The 12,698-nt window shown below is 47.2% G+C and overlaps 1 protein-coding gene across 4 annotated transcripts in view; it reads right to left on the bottom strand.

Annotated features, from left to right (window-relative positions):
* Positions 1-5,566, bottom strand: part of ADCY8 (adenylate cyclase 8) — a 233,870-nt gene extending 228,304 nt beyond the window's left edge. For 2 of the 4 annotated variants that reach the window (XM_036067356.2, XM_036067358.2), the window contains exon 1: positions 2,781-5,563. In XM_036067356.2, the coding sequence (XP_035923249.1) occupies positions 2,781-3,737 (957 nt within the window). In that variant the 5' untranslated portion in view covers positions 3,738-5,563. Of the gene's footprint in view, positions 1-2,780 lie in introns of all 4 variants that reach the window. The other 2 variants (XM_036067359.2, XM_036067360.2) reach the window with 2 other exon arrangements.
* Positions 5,567-12,698: the final 7,132 nt, after the last annotated feature.

The raw sequence follows: 12,698 nt of genomic DNA, 5'->3' as shown, positions 1-12,698 counted from the left end.
ATAGAGAGAAGGAGCAACCAGTTTGTAAGGGGACCAGGTGACCATGGGAAGGAGTTAGGATGTTATTCTAATTGCTATAAGAGGTCATTAGCAGGGCATGCCTTGTATGTTCCCAAACAGGGAAAACTAAACAGTACCTATTCAAAAATCAAAAATGATTTTATTTTATTTTATTTTTTTTAATTTTTTTATTGTTATGTTAATCCCCATACATTACATCATTAGTTTTAGATATAGTGTTCCATGATTCATTGCTTGTGCATAACACCCAGTGCTCCATGCAGAACGTGCCCTCTTCAATACCCATCACCAGGCTAACCCATCCTCCCAACCCCCTCCCCTCTAGAACCCTCAGTTTGTTTTTCAGAGTCCATCGTCTCTCATGGTTCTTCTCCCCCTCCGATTTCCCCCCCTTCATTCTTCCCCTCCTGCTACATTCTTCTTAAAAGCTACTAATTCTCTACTTCACCCACCTCCAAGATCTAAGAAAGAAGCTTGGACCTCTAGAGGGCGCCAAAGGAAAACATTTGGTAACCAAAGCCACAAGGGTCTTTTCAGCACCTGAAGTGAGAGGAGAGCGCCCAGGAGTCTGGTAAAAGCTGATTCCACTGGGAAACTGCAGTTCATCTACAATTCCTACCCAAACAGAAAGTCAAGTGAGCTTGGTTTGCATGTACCTGGACCTTGGTTTTCCAGCGAAGGACTGTTTATCACGGGATGGAAGTGGGAAGACATTTTAGGGTTATTTTTAATCTTCTCCCATCTGGTAGTATTTGAGTAGAGCATAAAACAAATATGAAGCCAAAATTTACTTTCTGGATTCATTTGGCAAGCAAAGCGTCTCTATACTTAGAACTTTGAAAATATTCATCATTTGCCACTTGGGATGTTGTTATTCTAAATACTATTCAAACTTACTTGATGAAGTCTCTCAACAATGTGTACTAAGGAAGGCTACTGCATGGCAAGCAGTGGGTTATGATCAGTGGGATTTTCTGCAAATGAGCAGATACCTGTGATATATCGTGAAAACGACTCATAGTGAAAAAAGATAAGGAAAAAGAAAGAGAAGAAGGAAAAAGAGGAGAAAGAGAAGGGGAAAAGGAGCAAGATGGGGAAGGAGAGTCTGATGATGTGGAGATACATAATAAAGAAAATGCAAAAAAGGAGGAGGGCTTGGAAGAAATTGAGACTTTCAGAGGCTAGTGGGGTTCAGATCCAAGTGTGAAGACTGAGAAACACAGTTCTGAAGACTATTTTACACAATCCCAAATTGAGACTTTATCAGATGTGGGTATTAAAGGTTCACAGTGATTTCGAGAAAACATTCATTACTGTCTTATAAGGACAAGTTCAGCTGGTCAGCCCTTATTCAAAGAGGCTCTCATCTCTCCATTTCATGTCTGATGATCACAGCCATGTACTTTATAATACTCTGCTCTACCCAGGGAGACTTCAAAAAGCACTGTAAAAGCAGCCAACCAGATAAGTAACCTGAGCAAATGGATACAGAGCCATCAGAGAAGAGAGAGAATCCCAAATCCACTCGAAACCCAGAGGGTCAATGATGGGTAAAGCCTTCTATAGGTGTCTGTGTTCCAGAAACCACAAGCCATTTTTGGAGGTGTTGTACCTGGTTATTCAACGATATATTCAAACCCGAACACAAGGAAGAGGAGTTTTTAAGCTTCCGATAGAGCCAAAGGCACAGAGGCTGAGCCTAGAGCAGGAACGTAAAAAGCAGGTCCCTGTCCAAGCACCTGTGTCAGCCTCCTATGTGGAAACACTTCAGCTGACATGTTTCCCTCATTTTTATGGAGAAGCCCCCAAATTCAGTCTCCTGCTACTTATCAAGCATTTGGCAAACAAAGTTCCAGACCATTAATTATCTATTGATTTTAATGAATTTCAACAATAAAATCACCATCTACCTTCTCCTTCACAGACAATGGGAACACTGTTCCCAGAAACACATCCACATTTAGCAGGAAAGACAGGAAGAAAGGAAGAAAAGCGACGGAGGGTCAGGTTCCACCTAAATATTTCAGACCATCTGCATCAAAATATCCTTTATCAATCAAGCAAAACTTGCATTCTTTGCCAAAGACACTTCCCTGCCTACCCTACGGGTCCCAGATGAGGCTGATCTATGCAAAGCACTGGGTTCGGATCCTATAAGAGAAGATATCCTCTTAGAACCCCAAAGCAGTAAAGAATTCCCAAGTAAAATACGTATCATGGGACTGAGGGACTGGACGATATAACATATGTAGGGTCCTCACCAACAACTGCTATGTGTTCAAAAAATGCTATTAACTTCTAGAACGGAGGATTTGTGGCACAGAGATACACAGAAACCCAACTCTGAATCCCAGAGTCCCTTACAACACCAAAAGCTGTTAAGGAGTGGGTCATCTTCTAAATCGGGGTGCTTCTCCTCCCCTTCTGTTTCCTGCTCCAGAGACTACAGGGCCTGGGGGACATGTGCAGAGCAGAAAGAAAGCTGTTTCTTAGCTGATGTCAGAGAAGAATTACTCACAGAAGCCGAAGAGAAGGGCAGGGCTGGAAGAAACTTTAGAGATCATTTAGTTCCAACTCCTCTAAGATGAGCGAAATACCATCCCACCAACACCCAGGACCTCCCAAGTGCGAGGCACTGTGCCAGGCTGGGGGAGGGGCCTCAAAATGAGCAAGGCAAACCGGCCTCTCTGAAAGCTATTTCTAAATAACCCAGGAGAGTGCGGGGGTGGGGGGTGACGAGCAAGGCAGGCAGGAGTTACCTGGTTGATGGAAATGACCGCTAGCCGGGGGATGACCACCTGCAGGACCACCTGCAGCAGCGAGGTGCCCAGGCCGGCCAGGATGGCCCAGGTGAGCGGCAGCGGCAGCATGCTGTAGGTGGCAAACAGCGTGAAGAGAACGTAGCCGATGCCATCACCCAGAAGCCCGTAGCCGAGGCCTGCTGCCAAGATCTGGGTGGTCATGGCCACCCAAGTGACCACGCCGCTGTACTGCAGGTACGTGTGCGAGGTGGTGTCCTTCCTGACCACCACCAGGGCGCAGATCACCACCTCGATGCCAGTGAAGAAGCCCAGGAGGATGCCCTTGAGCGGGTCCATGGGGGCCGAGGCCAGGCTCAAGTGGAGGACCAAGAGGGTGAGTTTGGTCAGCACGTCCAGCACGTTCATCACCACCTCGGATTTGCGCCTCTGGCCCAGGAAATAGCGCTGGTAGAGGCGCTCCAGATCCCGGGACTTGAAGGAGTTGCGCAAAGTGGGGAAAATGACCCCTCGGTAGCTATAGCCCCCATTGAGGAAGAAATCCGAGTTGCTTGGGGCGCAGTCGAGGTGCAGGAAGCCCAGATCGCCCCCGCCCCCGCTGCCGCTGCCGCTCCCGCTGCGTTCCGGGAAGACTTTGGTGCCACCAGTGCTGTGCGCTCTCTCCCCGGGGCCCAGCGAGTAGAGGGGCGGCGCCGAGTCGCCGGACAGCTGCGCCGCGTGATGGTTGGGGCCGCCGCCTGTAGGGTCCGAGGCTTTGCCGGAGCCTCTGCTCCCGCTGCCGCCGCCGCTGCCCCGGTGCCCATGAATGAAGCGCTGCTCGGTGATGTGCCTCACCGCGGTCTGCCACAACAGCCGCTGCGGCCGCGAGCCGCTCCCGCCGTCGCCGGCCGGGGGCGTCGGGTGGATAGTGTAGAGTTCCTCGCTGCCGCTCAGGCAGCGCACATCCGAGAGCTCCATGGCGCCGGGCCGCAGGCGGGGAGGCGCAGAGCCAGGAGGAGGCAGCTGGGGAAGGGGTCCCAAAGACCCCACGGCGGCCTGGCGGGAGCTGGGCGGCGAGCCCTGGTATCCCCGGCCGCCGGGTCGCGCGAGCCCTGCACAGGAGGCCCCGCGCGTCAGGTCATAGTGCTCCTCGGGGCAAAGGGCGTCGGGAAGATTGCCGCAGACCCCTGCGTCCTTGCGCGCCGCCCTCCCGCCAAACCGCGCAGTTGGGGTGCGCGGCGGCGGTGGCTCGGTGTCCGCAGAAGCCGCGGCGCTCTGAGCCACGCAGCCCCCTTCGCGGGCTCAGGCTTCTCGGCCGCTCCTCGGCTCAGCGTCTTGGCGCAGCCTTTGCTCTCCAAGAGGCGCCTGGGCGCCGTGCTTCTTTCTGCTGCGCGCCGGGCGGGTCCTGGCTGCGGCACTGGGCTCGGGACACCCACGACTCGGCGCCTGCAGGAGGACTGGCCGAGGGTGACCGGCGGCGGCGGCGGGTGCGAAGTTAGCCGCTGTAGCTGGAGCAGAGCCCTTCGGAGAACTCCATTGCGCCGGGATGGGGAGCCGGGGCGGAGCTGGGGGCGGGGACAAAGAAGGGGGAGGTGTGGGGGACGGGGAGGTGGTGGGGTGCCCCGCGGAAGGGCTGGAGAGGTGGTAGCCTCGGGGCTAACAAGTCACCAAACAGTTAATTTGGAGCAGCGGGGTGCTGAGGCTCCCTCCTCGGCTCATCTCTGGCTCTCTCCTTTTCCTGCGCGAGGACTGACCGCGCGGCGCTGGCTCTGGCCCGTCGCATCCCTCGGGGAAGGGGGAGGGCGGCAGGGTCCCAGTCGCGGCTAGACGAGGTCAGCCCTTCCAGCTGTGCTTCCGAGGGGTCGGAGCCCACAGTTCCCATTCCCTTCACTTCGCTCTTCGGAGTCCATTTGGCCCGGAGCTGGGAGGCGGGAGCAGGAAAAAGTGGGGAGGGCTCCGAAGCCAACAGCTCTGAGATCGCCGAGAAGCTACTGGTGCGGATCCCTAAGCCTAAGAACAGAAGATTGGCGGGTGCGGCGGGTGTAAGGTCTGGACGAGAAGGGAGGCCCGAAGCCGCGGGGAAGTCGACTGAGACGCCACCGGATCCAGGGACGCGCCGCGTGCCACCCTGGCGCTCTGAAGCGCGCTGCGGGCACCCGGCGGCGGGGAGGAATTTGGAGACCTGTCAGATCGGTCAGACACCCGCGGCGACTTAAACCCGCCCCCACGCCAAGCCACGCCCCCGGAACCGGGTGGGGGTGGTGGCGGGGAGCTGGCACCTTGATCTGGCCAGGACGCCCCAGGTCTTGGAGGCAGCAACACGCGCAGGCCGACGTGGGTGAGGACGACCGCGGGCGCCCCTGTCTCCCCCCGCGCGAGTATCCAGCGCTCCAGCTGGCCGCGCGGGCCGGTTCCTCCGCTATTCTTTTTTAGGCACTGGCTCCGGTCCTCGGCAGGTGCAGAGCCAGGACTCGTAGGCCGCTCTGCCCACGGACTCCGAGAGCACAGCGCGATGAAATAGAGGGTCTCCTTTCCGTCCTCCCCACCCGGGCATATTTTGGCGAAACCAAGTATCGGGCTAAAAGCAAGAAGCCGCAGTTGTAGAGACGGCTTCCAGCAAGAGCCTTTACTACACCAATCCGGAGAAGTGGAGGGCTCGTCCCCGAGTGCAGCGCGCACCAAGTTTCTCCCTGCTTACAATAGGAGGAGAGGGGGAGGACGAGGGGAAAACATTTCCAGCTGCCCGCTCAAGCCCCGGTTTCCCGCCCTCCCGGCTCCGCGCCCACGCCCGGCCGAGCGGGAGCGCCGGGTCCCGGGGCCGCAGGGCAAGTGTGGTCGCCGCAGTCCCGAGCCCGGCTGCAGGTGGCGGAGCCGCGGTGGCCGCCACCTCCGCCACGGCGACTGCGGCTGCAGCCGTGGAGCCCGAGCCCTGAGCACAGTCAGCTGATGGCCAATGACGTCAAGCCCTGGGCGCTTTCTCGGCTCCCCGTGGCGTCCCGTGAAAGCCCAGAAGACCGCCTCGCTGCCCCCTCAGCCCTCAAGAATGAGCGATTTCCCTTGGTCTCCCGAGGAGAAACTCCCCTCTCTCTGCCTGCCCTGAGTGGGGAATAGCTTTGGATGGCCCTCTTCCCCAACCACATACTCCATCTCCAGGGTTATTTGTGTCCACTGTGTCCCAGAAACACGGGATTTAATTATTTCCTTTTTATTCTTTCTTATCCACATACATGGGTTTCGGTTTAAATCCAGAACTGGTCCACTGCCTTGTAAGGAGAATCCCAAGAGAGAAAACGACTAACATTTTCCCCTATCCCTTAACAGTAGATTTCTGGGATGTAATATACACCCTGAAAAACTCCTTTAATCCCAGATCTTTAGAGTTGTAGTCCACCATCTCTCAAGAGAACAAAACTAAATGCTCAATTTTAAATAGAAGGTCGGTTCTATTTTTAAGACGGTTTGTGGATGAATTAATTTAACTATAAAGATCTCCTGGGGTAGCTGTCCCACTCCCAAGGGCCTGGGGGTTAAGGGCAAAGAGCACCCCAAAACTCAGTTTTGCGGTGATCTAGACATTAATGAAATCATCCCAGAAAAGAAACACTTCTTGCTTCTCCCTTTCTAAATTGCTTAGACTCATCGGCCTCACCAGCTCTCTTGAAACTCCGGCGGGTAATAACTGTCTTGACTTGAGGAGGGAGCCCAAAGAGGGCGGAAGGCTGGTGGGGGAGGGAGGTGGGTTCCTGCAGACCCTGTGCCAGGATGTGTGCCCAACTGTGTCCTCTCTCTGCAGGCATTGTCCCAAGTCATCTGTGCTAATGACCATATTAGTAAACTTGGCAGTGGAAGATACCTCTTTATTTTCTCAATCTTTCTCCTTGGGAGCCTCAGAACTCAGCCTGAATAAATGAGGGGTTGGATGCAGATGGAACTTTCCTATGAAAATCTTCCTCCTGGACATATCCCAGGATGATTTATTCAGCAGCAAAGCAGGCATGCCAAGGAGGGGGAGATTGGACCCAATCAGATAAAATGACTCAGGCTGATGAATGAGCATACATGCTACAGAAAAAAAAACAAAGAATTTAATGAACTCAGGTTGAAACTAACATATCAGGGAAAAAGTTGCATCTGGTCAACTGACTCCTCTGAAAGTTCCTTTGCTGTTAGGGGGTGTTAGAACAGGTTATTTTAAAATAAGAGCACAGATGACAATTAGATTCAATTATTATTCTTCTTGTTGGGGTGACACAGTGCCATTCAGCCCCCAAAACATTCTGTTTTCAAATGACAGACTTGGCTTTACACAAATATTGAGAGGCTTTTTGAAACAGGAAACCACCAAGTGACTATCATTTAAAACAAGTTAACACACTGCTTCGATGCTACAATGTGCCTCTCATTGTGCTTTCACTTGTCCCCTGCCTGTTTATTATGAGTGGTCTCTGCTAGGTTCAGGGACAGTACTTTGCAAACTCGCTATCTTTTTGTACATAGATGCCTTCTCTTAGCATGGCCCTGTATCTTCGTCCCTCCCCCTGCCATTTCCTTCCCTCAAAATGCTACTCACCTCATCCTTCAAAGCCTGAGCGATGTCTCTGGGCAAATCCTTTCCTGATATTCCCAGTGAAAATTAAAAACTTCCTTCTGTGAAAGAAGCTTCCAAAATGAAGAAGCATTGCTAAAAGAGTCACTCAAAATAGAGTCAGAAGGATCTCAAGGAACTAGGACCTAAGCACATCCCTGCTGTAATTCTTAGAACTTTTGACTTCTGTCAATTACAGATCTACCACCTCCTGGAACGCATCCTCCTACTTTGGACTGAAACAGAGATAATGTAACACCTGTTAGCCAAATATCCAGCCATGTACGGAAGGTCACTTCAAACTCTGCCAGCGCCAATCATAATTCTTTAAAAACAACTTATGTAGCCTTGTAGGTTTTGCCTTTACAAACCTGCACACCACTTTCACATTTCAGGGCAAATGTTTGAATTCTGTAGATCCTATGTCTTCTGTATCTCTTGGACTGCAATTCTTAAGACCCCAAATAAACATGTTTGGTTGCTTTACAGCCTTGTTGTCTTCTTGGTGGACACTTCTTTGTTGTCTGCCAGTCTATTCTGGTACTGCTAGTGTGGCACTTACTATGGGGATCGGCTCTGTCCCATTTGCTCACCCATTTGTCTCTCACCTCTCCCCATGAAGCGGTGAACTCATCGAAGGGGAGAATTGATTTTCCTTGGGCCCATAACCTCCAGTTTCTAGCAACTATAGTATTAACCTTAAACATAAAGCTGTCAGTTATTTTACCAGAAGAAAATGGATTTATTCGGGAATAGCAATTTGGGACATGCAAACTATGGACAAACCAAAGGCCAATCCAACAAACAAAGGAGAGGAACATTATTTTATGGAGGAGAAGGAGGAAGATGGGAAGGGTCGTTTTGAAAGCAAGTCCATTGGAGAAAGGCAAGAGTTCAGGGTGATGCCAGTTTCTTATAGGTAAGTTGCAAGGGTAGTGGATTTCTTGAAGATTCAGTGTAGGTCTTTCCCTGTTGGGGGCCTGGAACTGATCATTCTTTCTTGTTGATGAGTCTTCTGTTGGAGCCTATGTTACAATTCTTCCTGTAATTGTAATTCTTGTATAGCTCCCCCTTCCAGCCTCCCTACTCACTTTAATGAGGTTTCCCCAAGTGTACATGAAGATAAAAAGATTAGCAACAATTTATTGAGGACTTAAGATCTTTACCATCATCTCATTTAAGCATCTCAACAAGTCTCTGAGTTAAAGAGAATAAAATGTTATTTCCATTTTACTAAGACACTGAGCCTCCATGTGGCTAAATAACTTGCTTGGGACCTCATGGTTAATAGACAACAAAATTCCAGCAATTAAATTTAGATTGTATAATTCTAGCTTTCACATGCTTAATAAAAATGCTGTCACAAGAAATCAACAAGTTTTGACCTAATTTAAATAGGACTGATAGAAATGAAAACATCGAATATATTCGGACTTTCCAAATGCAGATTAAGTAAGAGACTTCTGAGACATTTAGGCTTTGAGAAGTCTGGTAGCATGACCCCGAGTGGCAAATACAGGTAGCAGAACTAATTCTTGTTTGGGTAGAGGGTCTGTTAGTTTTTTGTGTAGGTCAAGCCACAGACACTATTTCTGCAGTTTGTGAAAAAGCAGATTTTCACATACTGGATTTAACCAAAATAATTGCTTTGGTCTACTTTACTTCCTTTTGGGTGGTCCTGGGGGAAACATCCTCTTGCCCCGTTAGAAAATAACATTGTTTGCTTTGTGATGCTGATGCATAGCACTGGCCACATTTACAGCAGATATGTTTAAGAAAAGGAAATTTGTTTCCCTCCAATGCATCTTTGACCTCACAGGTTAAGTACATTAACATATAAATTTAAATTTTATAAGCACTGGGCCCTTTGCAAAATACCCATAGAAACCCTGACACTCACTGAAGACATAAAATATTCACACGTAAAAGAAAAGATGGACTCAGTTCAGGAAGGGGACCTGAAACCAGAGAGATCCTGTTTCCGAGGGGAAGGAGGGTGTTTGTGACAGGGCAGCTTCCAAAGCTGGAAATCCTTAAAGGAAAAGTACATGAAATTTGCTAAGAGGTCCATCTTAAATGTACACTACACACCACACACAAAGAAAAAACAAAGCAAATGGTAACAACATGAGGTGATGGATGTATTAACTACTGATTGTGGTGATTAACTCACATTTTATATCAAGTTTTACACGTTTTAAATATGCACATTTTTTGTTTTCAATTATACCCCAATAAAGCTGGAGGTCAGGGGGAGGGCATGCCTGTCTTGCCTGGAACCACTGCTCTTAGGAAATATCAAAGGCATTATTAACTGCTTTGATGGAACTCAAGGAAAAGTCAACGGTTAAAGAAAGTAGGGCTTACTTTTTATCATGGCAATTATTTCAAAGTGTATATAAATGTCAAATCGTTATGGTGTACCTTAGAACTACTATAATATTGTATGTCAACTATACTTCAATTAAAAAAATAAAGTAAGTAGGGCTCATCCATGAAAACAGTGTATTAATTACAAACCTTGGACTCACATTTCATCTGGAATGCAGCACAATGTGTGATAGAAAAAAACAAAGTATCTATTTTGTTCCTATCTTGTATTTTCTTTGCCTTGAAAAAAATGCAAGAGCGGAAAAAAACCCTTTGTATACATTTTGGATCTTCACAGGAACTAGTTTAAATTGGATTCTGGTGCCTGGAAGGAGAAGAGAGTCTCATCAGTGGGAAAACAATTCTGAAACAATGTATCTATATGCAGAATTCATGAGTCAAGTGAGAGGAAGAAATCTTAAAAGATAATTTTTTTTCTTCTTTTTTTTTCTTCTTAAAAGATGATTCACTGGGCACCTGGGTGGCTCAGTGGGTTGAGTGTTGGACTCTTAGTTTCGGCTCAGGTCGTGATCTCAGGGTAGCGGGGTTGAGCCCCTCATCTGGTTCCAAGGTGTGGGGAGTCTGCTTGAGATTCTCTTCCTCTGCCCCTCCCCCACGCACACTCTAAATAAATAAATAAATAAATAAATAAATAATCTTTTTTAAAAAGATGATCCCCGGGGCGGCTGGGTGGCTCAGTTGGTTAAGCGGCTGCCTTCGGCTCAGGTCATGATCCCAGGGTCCAGCCTGCTTCTCCATCTCCCTCTGCCCGCTGCTCTGCCTACTGGTGCTCTCTCTCTGTGTGTCAAATAAATAAATAAAATCTTTAAAAAAAAAAAAGGAAAAAAAAGAAACCTTTAAAAAAAAAAAAAAGACGATCCCCTTGTCTCTGGTTTAACTACAGCATGAGCTTACTATGACATTACTTACTAAGGCTTCACTTATTGAAATCATAAAATTAATAGCACACACATACGCAGACCATTGGAGGAACCATTAAGAAGTTAGCTAAAAGAAGTAGTAATGAAAGAAAAAATATGAGAGTTTCCAGCTAGTTCACCCATATCACCAAAACCTCTTTTAGCCATGGTTTAAGACCTGCTTTTTAATTTGACACACATGAAGTTTTGGGACAAAATGACCAGACTCAGTGAGAAATAAAGCAGATCATTTTCTTCATTCTCTTTTGGGAAAAAAAAAAAAAACAACTACCCTACCTCAGTGCTATTTCAATAACACGAAACATCTTATTTTGTAAGTATTTCACCCCCACTACTGACCCCTGCCCCCAGGAGACCTTTGGGGTTTATGGAGACTATTCAAGCTAAAAATTTATAGATGACATTATAATATAGATATTTATACACATTCATGTAATTGTATGTATGGATCTCTGTCCATTAAATAAGTATCAAAGAAATACATTTCTTCACCTTCCAAAAAACGATGTATTTCTGTTTTTACCCAGTTGGTGAGACATTTAACTCACATCCTTCTTGAGGCTTTCATTTGTACCCTTCTTATCCTGGAGAGATGCCCTGGTTCTTGGCTCTTACTCAGTGCCCAGGTGTGTCAGGAGGAAGGTGTGCACCCGTGAATGTGTATGCCTTCTGGTCTTTGCCTCTCCCTTTATAAAGGTCACCCCTGAGGCAGTGGATCTTTTGTCCGACTCTCATGGTCCCTGTGGGAGAGTCTTCATAGGTCTGCCTATGGTCCCATGTGCTCGATGTAACACATTGCCCTTCCTCTCTGGGGCGATGAACCCTCTCCAGGGCACTACTGAAAAGTCATTATTTGAGACTTGCTGGCTTTCTCTGTTTCTGTCTGTCTGTCTTCCGGTCTGTCTGTCTTCCTCTTCCAGCTTGGGAGTATCTCCTTTAGACCGATACAATCCTTTACGTTTCCTTGAAGCCCATCTGATTTTCCCCTGTGCACATGCTTTCCTCTAAAACTTGTACTCCTTGTACCTCTTAAACCTTTAAGTTCTCCTCGGGGGTTATATTTTTGTAAAAACAAAAGATGAAAAGATTACTTTTGCTTTCTGCTCCTTCTTTATGGAAGTGACTTAAAGAAAGCTTGAATGAAGGCAAAGAAAAAGAGGAGCACACAAAAGCAAACCCCTTGAATTAATATCTCAAAATATGATTCATATATACAAATGTATGAGATTCATTCTTTCTCCCAATTAGAGCTTCCCCCCCACTCACTGTGGGTTCCAACCAAATCAAAGATTGCAAAATTACTTGGTTGGTCATAATTAGCATTTAAAGAATAAATTAATGAAAGGTAGTAAAATAGAATAATAAGGACAATTATGTCTTGCTACTCCATACAGAGACATTCTTTAGCATCCAAATTCTTCCTCTCTGAAGTAAAGAACAGAAGAAAATTTGATAAAATTTCAGAAAAATACCTTATCAAGTTCTTGGTGTTACGGTATCTGAAATTCACAAAACATAAAATTCAGTTTGACATGGTATTTCTCATTCTCCAAAATGATATTTGAACTCTTGTTATACAAATAGGAATCAAATAGATTTGGATATTGGGAGCTACATGCACACGCTCACACACACACACACACACACACACACACACACACACTACATGGACTGGGCACAATGTAAAGTGGATTTCTTAATATAGATAGAAGTAAACAAAATGTTTGGAAGTGATTGGCCTAGTCCTCAGATGCTTACTAGAATCATTAAATATTATGTTTACCTAAAGTCATGGTTTAGTGAAATGAGTTGATTTTTTAGTCAGGAAGACTCATTCTTGAGTTCTAACTTTACAAGGTGCTATCTCTGTGACTTTGACCAATTCCTTAACACTTCGGAATTTTCATAACAAGGGAGAATTACCTTTGCTAAATTTTGTGAAGACTACAAAAACTTCGCTAGGTTAGGTGAAGACTACAGGCAATTCATCATAAAGTACCTGATATGGTACAACACACATAGCAAATGCTCAATATTTAAGAG

The sequence above is a fragment of the Halichoerus grypus genome, chromosome 5 (genome assembly GCF_964656455.1).
Source record: "Halichoerus grypus chromosome 5, mHalGry1.hap1.1, whole genome shotgun sequence".
NCBI classification, from domain to species: domain Eukaryota; kingdom Metazoa; phylum Chordata; class Mammalia; order Carnivora; family Phocidae; genus Halichoerus; species Halichoerus grypus.
The sequence above is the reverse complement of the archived record's forward strand: the minus strand, read 5'-3'. Positions and strand labels throughout refer to the sequence as shown.